The 10,149-nt window shown below is 41.0% G+C and overlaps 1 protein-coding gene across 2 annotated transcripts; it reads left to right on the forward strand.

Annotated features, from left to right (window-relative positions):
• The first annotated feature begins 6,795 nt into the window (after positions 1 to 6,795).
• Positions 6,796 to 7,974, forward strand: LOC102908490 (DNA/RNA-binding protein KIN17-like). 2 transcript variants are annotated; one of them, XM_076566036.1, is made up of 2 exons: positions 6,810 to 7,004; positions 7,049 to 7,974. In XM_076566036.1, the coding sequence occupies exons 1-2, from the start codon at positions 6,911 to 6,913 to the stop codon at positions 7,972 to 7,974; spliced, it is 1,020 nt and encodes a 339-aa protein (XP_076422151.1). In that variant the 5' UTR covers positions 6,810 to 6,910. The 2 variants fall into 2 exon arrangements, with proteins under 2 accessions (XP_042130566.1, XP_076422151.1); XM_042274632.2 differs by having other exon boundaries at positions 6,796 to 7,974.
• The last annotated feature ends 2,175 nt before the right edge of the window (positions 7,975 to 10,149 follow it).

Below are 10,149 nucleotides of genomic sequence, written 5' to 3' on the forward strand. Positions count from 1 at the left end.
TAAAAGACAGTGGGTCAAAGTCCCCTGAGGGAAACAATTGGGAGAGTGTGGGTAAAAGAGCTACAGAGAGCCCAAAAGGGCAGGAAACCTTACCGGAGAAAAGCAGAAAAGCCAAGCTTTTCAGTTACAACCGAGCTGAGGCATCAAGGGCTTTGTCTGAGTGAGCGTTTCAGAATGAAAAAGTGCTCCTAATTGTCCTAATGCAAAGATCCCCTGAAGCAATGCAAACTGTTAGCATTGTATCCTCTTTTGAGCAAAAACCCAGAGGTGACTGGCCAGCATCTGAGTTGGAGTGCATTTCGGGGATACTAGGGTTCCTGCAGTTGTAAACTCCCTGGAGCACAGGGCTGAGGCTGGAAGGTGCAGGACCTGGGGGGAAGATTGCTTATGAACAAACAAAGCTAAAGCTGGTGGGAACGGCACAGTTGTCTGCTTTCCTACAAGTCCCGGGTTGATAGGTCCACAGCTACAAAAAGATCTGAGAAGCTTTGCTATCAGAGTAAGGACCTTTCTGGGAAAACAGTAAAGCTGAACTGTGTCTGAAGCAGTTGTGCTGCTGAGTCAGAACACTGTCTGGGGAAAGAGCCCAGCCAGGGCAGAACAGAACTATCCAGGAGGAAAGCTTGCTTTTCTGTCAGAGAAAGCACCTCCTTGAGAAAAGCTTTGTTTCAGCTGACTCCCGATGAGATGAGGGAGTGTAGCCCTGAGGGGTGATTGCCTCTGGCATAAGCTCTGTCCTTGAGCACCCAGACAAGCAAACACAACCCACTGGGGGACTGGGCCAGGTGAAGGCCTGATGAGGCAAAACACCTGTCCTAATGGAAGTTTAGAAATGGCAAAAACCTCCCCTGTTAGAAAATCAGAAGCTTGATTTATGAACACAAACTCCACAGATCCTGAAAACAGAAATGGACAAAAAGCTCTTACCTTCAGTAGCAGGGAAATCCACCACTGTAGTGTCGGAAACTGTTTCTGGGGCAGAGGGGATAAACTGAGACCGAACTGGGAACTGTCAGGGAGAAACTCTCTGAAGAAATGGAGAAGGGACAGATTCCCGCCCCCACCCCCCACCCCACTCCCAGAAAATGCATGACCTGACAAAGCTGCTAGAGTTTGAGGCAGATTTGGGGTCGGGGAGCCCCTACCTCCAAAGGCAGCTAGCAGAGGAACAGAGCAGCCTGAGATATCTGAAGCTCTGCATCTGGGGGGTTGGGGGAAGGAACAAGCAAAATGAGAATAAGATCAGTGGGAGAAAATCTTTCCGAAGGAGCCATGGAAAAGCTCTGTTGTAAATAGTTGGTTTTCACTGACTGGCTAAGGCAAACACAAGCCCTGAGGAAAGTTGCTATCAGAAATGCCAGCCTCAATGCCAGCTAACAGGCAGGTACAGTTCTGATCCCCAGCCAGTGTCAAATGAAGGAGAGACACCTGTTAAAGCCAGCTGAGGAGAGACTAGAAATCTCTCAATGTCCCAAAGCTGAAAACTTAAAACTCGTGGTTCAAATCTCTTGTTGCAAAAGCAAAAACTTCTAAAGCAAGTCCGGTAAAAGAGAACTGGAAGTTGGCTCCCAGACCCAAAAAGAACTATGGGAAATGGAGTCCATAAGCTAGCTCTTAACAGTGAGCTTGATGGAGAGAAATGCATTCTGGGAATGTAGTTTTTCAGCTAAAGATGGCGATACTATCCAAAAACTTTTCAGTTCAGAATGAAGTTTCTTCCCAAAGCAATGCTAGAAAGCTTAATCTTACCTCTTTAGAACTCAGACCAGACAAAAAGCTACCTATAAGAGCAAACAAGCCGCCGGGCGGTGGTGGCGCACGCCTTTAATCCCAGCACTCGGGAGGCAGAGCAAGGTGGATCTCTGTGAGTTCGAGGCCAGCCTGGGCTACCAAGTGAGTCCCAGGAAAGGCGCAAAGCTACACAGAGAAACCCTGTCTCGAAAAACCAAAAAAAAAAAAAAAAAAAAAAAAAAAAAAAAAAAAAAGAGCAAACAAGCCACTTAAAATCCTTAAAACAAGGGAAAGCAGTTTATACACTGAACGTTGTTTTAGATATGAAGAAACTTATGTGAAACTAAAAATTCTTTACCTCTTGAACAAACAGCCTGCAATGAGTGATTCCTTTGCAAATCTAATAAGGAGACAAGGAAATAGGCATTCAAAAAGAAATGACTGCTTTATAGATGGGAAAAAACTTCAGAAAATCTAGCTGTCTTACAAAAGAGTTGCTTCACCTCAAAGTTCCCTATAAGAAATCAATGCTAAATATCACAGCTGCTAATAACAGAAGTTAAAGCTAATGAAGTGAAAATACTAAATCCTGAAAATGCTTTTTCTCAAAGTAAGCTAATGAAGGATATGTTTCATGAAAGAACATCTATTTTCTTGACTCCTTTGAATAGTAACAGTTTTGGTGAAAATATTGGAACTAACAACAATCAAGTCAAAATGTTTCAACAAATTCAAGACACTTCACAAAAGAAAGCTGCCATGCTTTGTGGGCCATATTAGAGCTCACTCCAATCTTCCTGGTCCTTTAGCTGAGGGTAATGCAATGGCTGAGCATTATCCCAAGTGGAAATGGCTCAACAGTTACATGCTCTTCATCAAAATAGCAAAAGCTTAAGAAAGCAAATCAAGGGGCTGGAGAGATAGCTCAGAGGTTAAGAGCACTGACTGTTCTTCCAGAGGTCCTGAGTTCAATTCCCAGCAACCACATGGTGGCTCATAGCCATCTGTAATGAGATTTGGCACCCTCCTCTGTATACATAATAAATACATAAATCTTTAAAAAAGAAAAAAAAAGAAAAGAAAGCAATTTAACCTTATCAAAGAAGCAGCTCGTCAAATAGTTAAACGATGTGGGATATGTCCAAAATATTTTCCTGTCCCTCACTTAGGGGTAAACCCTTGAGGTCTTCTTCCTAATCATCTATGACAAATGGATGTTATTCATATTGCAGAATTTGGCAAATTAAAATATGTACATGTGACCATTGACACTTATTCAGGATTTTTAATGGCTAGTGCACAACCTGGGGAAGCTACAAAACATGTAATTATGCACTGCTTGAAGTGCTTTTCGTATATGGGTATACCAAAAATAATGGTATTTTTAATGGTATCAATAAAACTGATAATGGTTCTGTATATAGTAGTAAGGCATTGCAACAGTTTTGTACCCAATGGGAAATTGTACATAAAACAGGTATTCCTTATAATCCTCACCGACAAGGTATTGTAGAAAGGACTCATAGCAGTCTTAAAACACAACTTCAAAAAATAAAAATAAAAAAGGAAGAAATTTACTCTCAATCGCCACATAATACATTAAATCATGTTTTGTTGTTGTTGTTCGGAACTTTTTGAATATGGATGTTCATGAACATAGATTTTGGCACAGTGGCACCCAAGTGACTTTTGCTCAAGTGAAATGGAAAGACCCCTGCTCGGGATTATGGAAGGGTCCCGATCCTGTTTTAATATGTTTGTGTTTTTTCACAAGAGGAGATTGAAGCTCGGTGGTTACCGGAGTGTTTGTATGGAGCATGGACCTAAGAAAAGTCAGCTCCAATGGCATTCCTATAAAGGAACCAGAATGGAAGTGGCCCAATTAGTGTTTCTGAGGTTTTGTTAATGCAAACTGGTTAATGCAAACAGTGAGGAAATAGAGTTCGGAGCTGTGCCGCTTTTGACTTTACTAGCTCCTTTAGAAAAATACTTTCTATCACCTAATAGCTGTGCAATATTTTGCGCAGAGCTTTACAGCAGCTAAATATGGTAATTTCACCCTCAGCATGAAGTAAAGTTTTTCGGTAGAACAAACCAAAAGTACTGCTGTAATAGAAATGTTTGTCTGAATTGAAGCACTTCGGGGAGCTATTATGAATTTGGGTGAAGGGACAGCCTCTAGTTAAAGACCGTTTACCGCTGACAGTGCATCTTTACTGGTTCAGAAATGGCTGAGAGAACTTAGCAACTTTGGGGTGTGGCTTCGTCCCGAGAATGTTACAGTCCCCTAACAAGTATCACAACTCTAACGACAACACTCACTAAATCCCAGTGTTATAGCAAAGCTGACTATGAACTCTAAACTTTAGAAATGATGTATGTACTTCCTGTCTAGTTAAGAGAATATTTCTAATAGAGAGAGTGATGATAATTAAGAGAAAGAAGTAGAAAAAGATGAAAATAAGATATATGAGTTTGTAGAAATTATTCTGTCTTGTTAGATCTGTGTTAAGAAATCTTTAGGTGTTTGCTAAGTTAAATATATGCTAATGATATCCCTATATAAGTTTGTAAAATAGATCTATAGAGTTCCTTTAAGAATACAAGCTTGCAAGAAGTATCTAAGGTAGTCTTAAGACATGTAATAATGAGTTTGTAAGAAGTAAAGAAGCTAGTTGTAAATGTAAGTTTAAATAAATAATAAGATGGAATGAATATAAGTATATAAGAAGTAATAAGAAATATATTTGCTAAAGTAGTTTTATAGTTTCCTTAAGGAGTATAAATAAGTAGATGTTAATGTTATATGTGAATTTGTAAAAATGTGTAAATGTTGAGTGTGAGTTTATGCTTAAGCACATGTTATATGTGAGTTTATGAAAAAGTGCAAATGTTAAGTGTGAGTCTATTCTTAATGTATATGGTGAAAGAACCTGAGACACAGAAGGTAGTGTCCTAGCAGACTGCAAAGTAGGCAGTCTGAATGGTTTCAAAAGCTCCAGAAGCTGCTAAGAAGCTAAGGATGGTGGACATCAGAACCACAATAAGGCATCTGCAGCTGAGATCCATGGAAAATGAACGCAACACAGAAAAACCTAAGCTAACAGCAAATAACAGCAAACTTGCAGTTTAAAATATTACTGTAACTAAGAAGGTCTCTGACTTGAGAATGAAAGTTGCAGAGATACTTGTTTGGACTAAACTTGTTAACTGCAAAATTTTGGTTGTAAAACTTCTCTGTAGCGTTAATCCTCAAAGGTCTTATTAATAAAAACAAACCCAGCCGGGCGGTGGTGGCGCACGCCTTTAATCACAGCACTTGGGAGGCAGAGGCAGGCGGATCTCTGTGAGTTCGAGGCCAGCCTGGGCTACCAAGTGAGTTCCAGGAAAGGTGCAAAGCTACACAGAGAAACCCTGTCTTGAAAAACCAAAAAAAAAAAAAAAAAAAAAAAAAAGAAAAACAAACCCAGAGCCAGGTATTGGGGTGAATGCTGGAAGATGAGAAGAACAAGCCACAGCCACCTCACCTCACCAGTTCCTCAGCTGATCCTGTTTCCTCAGACTGGAAGCCTCTGGGTGCTCATCCAAATGGGTCTCGGCTGAACTGCTGCTAGAAGCCTTAACCAGGCTAGTTCCTGGTCCTCACGCCTTATGTGCCTTTCTGCTTTCTGCCATCACTCCCTGGGATTAAAGGCGAGAGTTACCAAGCCGGGCTGTTTCCAGTGTGACCTTGAACTCACAGAGATCCAAATGGATCTCTGCCTTTGGAATGCTAGGATTAAGGGTGTGTGTGCCACCATTTTCTGGCCTCTCTATCTAGTGGCTGTTCTATTATGGGGAACAAAATATCACTACACGTCTCTTCATATTTGGAGGTGAAAGCCTAATACCAGAATTTACTTTTTTTGAACCTTTTGAACTTAAAATAATGAGATAAAACTACAAAAAGATTTTGGTTATGGATTTCTTCATATTTAGAAGGCTAGTACCAGAACTTATCATTTGAATTTTTGGACTTAATGAAATGAACAACAGATTTCAATGCAATGGGACAATTTTGAGTTTACTTATAGTAATGACCTAGGAACTGTTTTCTGGAATTGGGTTAAAAATGGAACTGTTTAAATGAAGAAATTTATTGTTTCTACCTAGACTAAAGATCCAGTTTTGTGTATGCATATACGCTTTATTAACTGGTGATTCATGAATTGTTTTATGGGACTGTTTATGTAAAAATGGAATTACTTATGGAACTAGTTTTGTGTTACAAATGGAACTGTTTAAAAGGAAAAGTTTGGGTTTTCTAACTAGGCTTTGAGATTTTGTTTAAAAAATTATAAAGAAAAGGGAGAGTTAATATTCCTTAGTCTATTTCACTTAAAAAATATTCTCTTATTTGAGTGGATTAATGTTATGTTTTGTTAATAAGAAATGCAAATGGGTATACTAAAATTTAAAGTGTAAAGAGTTTTATTATGAAACTGCTTTTGGATGTTTTGCTAAAAGTTTTCAAAGTGTTAATGGTTAGACTGAGAATACTGCATCTCATGATTAGGACCATGGGCCTGAGTGCAGGTGTCTGAGATGGTCTGCACTTGGCTGTGCTGGGGGAGGAGCTCTTTTGCTCCACCCCTTGGCGTCTCTATAAATACCCTGGGCCAGAGACAGTATAAATACCCTGAGCAGAGACAGTCGGGGCCCATTGGAAAAGGTTCAGGCCCTCTCGAGGCTATCCTTTATTTTCTGTTTATCTCCGCAACACAAATCCTTCTATTTAATATTTCCTGCTGCTGACACTCAAGAAAACTCTGGGGGAACTGTGGGGTTGGTGGGTAAGCGCCCGCAGATAGGTAACTTGGGAATTTTGTTTGATACTCTGTATTTGCTAGGAGAATAACTATAGTTAAAAAGCAAATAGTGGCTCTCTGGGGAAGCGAAGGCGGTGAGGTGGTAAGACAAGGCTTTTTCTCTGGTCTTCCCTTCACCTTGAGGACCTTTCTAAAGACTTTGCAAGACGTGGACTGATCGCATCCTGCTGCTTGAGTTGTAGCGCTTTGGGTCGCCATGGGCAAGTCGGATTTCCTGAGCCCCAAGGCCATCGCGAATAGAATTAAGTCCAAAGGACTCCAGAAGCTTCGCTGGTACTGCCAGATGTGCCAGAAACAGTGCCGGGACGAGAATGGCTTTAAGTGTCACTGTGTGTCTGAATCTCATCAAAGACAACTGTTGCTGGCTTCAGAAAACCCTCAGCGGTTTATGGATTATTTTTCAGAGGAATTCCGAAATGACTTTCTGGAACTTTTGAGGAGATGCTTTGGCACTAAGAGAGTCCACAACAATATTGTCTACAATGAATACATCGGCCATCGAGAGCACATCCATATGAACGCCACTCAGTGGGAAACGCTGACCGACTTTACCAAGTGGCTGGGCAGAGAGGGCTTGTGTAAAGTGGACGAGACACCAAAAGGTTGGTACATCCAGTACATAGACAGAGACCCGGAAACTGTTCGCCGGCAACTGGAGTTAGAAAAGAAGAAGACGCAGCATCTTGACGATGAAGAAAAGACTGCCAGATTCATTGAGGAGCAGGTGAGAAGAGGTCTGGAGGGAAAAGAGCAGGAGACGCCCGTTTTTACAGAATTAAGCCGAGAAAATAATGAAGAAAAAGTCACATTCAATCTGAAGAAAGGAGCAGGCAGCTCATCGGGAGCAACATCGTCCAAGTCAAGCTCTTTGGGACCGAGTGCACTGAAGACGCGGGCAAGTGCAGTCTCAGTGAGACGGAAAGAGTCTTCCCAGAGCTCGGCTCAGCCTGCAAAGAAGAAAAAGAAGTCCGCACTGGACGAAATCATGGAGCTTGAAGAGGAAAAGAGAAGAACTGTGCGAACAGACGCCTGGCTACAGCCTGGAATCGTTGTGAAAATTATAACCAAGAAACTCGAAGAGAAATACCACAAGAAGAAGGGTGTGGTTAAGGAAGTGATTGACAGACACACAGCTGTGGTAAAGATGATTGACTCAGGAGACAGGCTGAAACTGGACCAGACTCATCTAGAGACTGTCATTCCAGCACCGGGGAAAAGAATTCTAGTTTTGAACGGTGGCTACAGAGGGAATGAAGGCACCCTGGAATCCATCAATGAAAAGACCTTTTCAGCCACCGTAGTCATTGAAACCGGAGCTTTGAAAGGACGCAGAGTGGAAGGGATCCGGTATGAAGACATATCTAAACTAGCTTGAGCTTGGAAGTTGGCCAACAATACATTGAAATCGTGGAGCATCAGGTTGATGTTAGTCAAGGTACTGTGTAATGGGTAGTTGTTTGGATAAATTTATAATAAAATCTAGTGATTTTTTTAAGTGTCAAAACTATCATTTTATCTTTGTTCCCTTTTCCTTCATAATACTCCTATGATGGTTTTTTGCCATCATTAAAGAACAGTATAGTAAAGTGTCTCATGTAAGACAATTTGGAAAAAATAGCAAATTCGTTTACCACATTAGTTTCTGTGTGTTTCTAATCAGGCAAGCTTGACCTTCATTGGGCTTACTCAGAGTCATGTATCTCTTGCTAGAAAAAGACCAGTGAAAGATGTCACCTTATTTTATTAAGAAATCCTTTAGAGTCTGTTGAGGTGGCTCAACAGTGAAGAGTACCGACTTTTCTTCCAGAGAACCCACTTTACATTCCCAGCACCCACATGGTGGCTCACAACCATCTGTAACTCCAGTCCCGGATCCTGTGCCCTCTTACGGCCAGTGCATGCATGACATGCTGAACAGACATCCGTGAGGTCACAGATTGAGCTATAAACAGAGTCAGGCTGTGGTAGCCCACGCCCTTAATCCAATCACAAGGCAGGCAGAGTCTCTGTGGTCAAGGACACAGCCAAGTGTGGTGACAGGAGCCTTTAATCCCAGTACCAACCATAGAGACTTGGAGGTCTGTATAGACAGGCAATGACGAGGAAGTCATGAGGCTGGGCTTAGAGCCAATGAGAAGGACGAACAGGAAAGCAATAAAAATGCAGGTTAGGCAGGAAGCAGCTCTCTCATGTGGGAAACTACAGCTTGGTGGTAAGCTAAGGTTAGTCAGTGGCCCTTTGCTGATTCTCTGATCTCTTTGGGTATTACCCCTGTATTTGTCTCTGTGTTTCTTATTTACTAAGACTGTTTAGAATTTCATCTACAGGCAATTAGGTTAAAATTTATATTTATGTATAATCCACTTCTTACACAAAACAAATCCCCTAACACAATGGAGTTGCATGGTACCTTGACTAACATCAATTTGATGCTTTACGATTTCAATGTATTGTTAACCAACTTCCAAGCTCAAGCAAGTTTAGATATGTCTTCATACTGAATCCCTTCCACTCTGCGTCCTTTCAAAGGTCCAGTTTCAATGACTACGGTGGCTGAAAAGGTCTTTTCATTGATGGATTCCAGGGTGCCTTCATTCCCTCTGTAGCCACCGTTCAAAACTAGAATTCTTTTCCCCAGTGCTGGAATGACAGTCTCTAGATGAGTCTGGTCCAGTTTCAGCCTGTCTCCTGAGTCAATCATCTTTACCAGAGCTGTGTATACACACACACACACACACACACACACACACACACACACACATTTAATAAGATACTGCTTAATTCTATTAACTTAGGTTTTTTTTCATTTATGGTTTTAAAGAACTATGTTGTGTGTGTGTATTTGTGTGTACACCACACATGTCAGGACTCTGCACAGGTCAGAAGAGGGCATTGGATCTGGAACTGGAGTTACAGATGATTGTGAGCTGACATGTGGGTACTGAGAACTGAACTTGGACCCCCTCTGCAAAAGCAGAAAATGCTCTTCACTGCTGTACCTTTGCATTTCCAGTCTTTACCCTAAAGAAAACTGACTTAGTTTATAGTCATTTTAAAACAGTCTTTAAAACTTTGAAAAAAAAAAAAAACTTGTAACTCAGGTATAATCTCAGTTAAGACTTGTTTTTCTCAGTTAAGTTTTCCCATTCATTAAGATAAAATTCACAATTAATTGACTTGGTTTCATAGTAACTGTGTGACTGATACTGGGGCCAAGCTTGTGAACATAGGCCACACAGGACCAAAAGATAGCTAATATGTCTCGCAAATAGCAGATCATTGTTAGTCGGCTGAGATCTCAATTGTTCCTACTGTATGTAACTAAATATCAAGTTGTGGTTGTTCCCGGGATCCTCTAAAGAATGAACAGGCTTACTTAGGGAGAAAGCTGTTCTTTTCCAACTGTCCTCACTAAGTTGTTGGTCCTGTTTGAAATCCAAGCTTGATTATTCATTTAAAATGGAAAATAAATCAACATTTTTTCTGGTCTCAAGAGGGATTACATATGACAGTTACTGATAAAGTTACTTTTATAAGTGATGAATGTTGA

The sequence above is a fragment of the Peromyscus maniculatus genome, chromosome 3 (assembly GCF_049852395.1).
Source record: "Peromyscus maniculatus bairdii isolate BWxNUB_F1_BW_parent chromosome 3, HU_Pman_BW_mat_3.1, whole genome shotgun sequence".
Taxonomy (NCBI): Eukaryota; Metazoa; Chordata; class Mammalia; order Rodentia; family Cricetidae; genus Peromyscus; species Peromyscus maniculatus.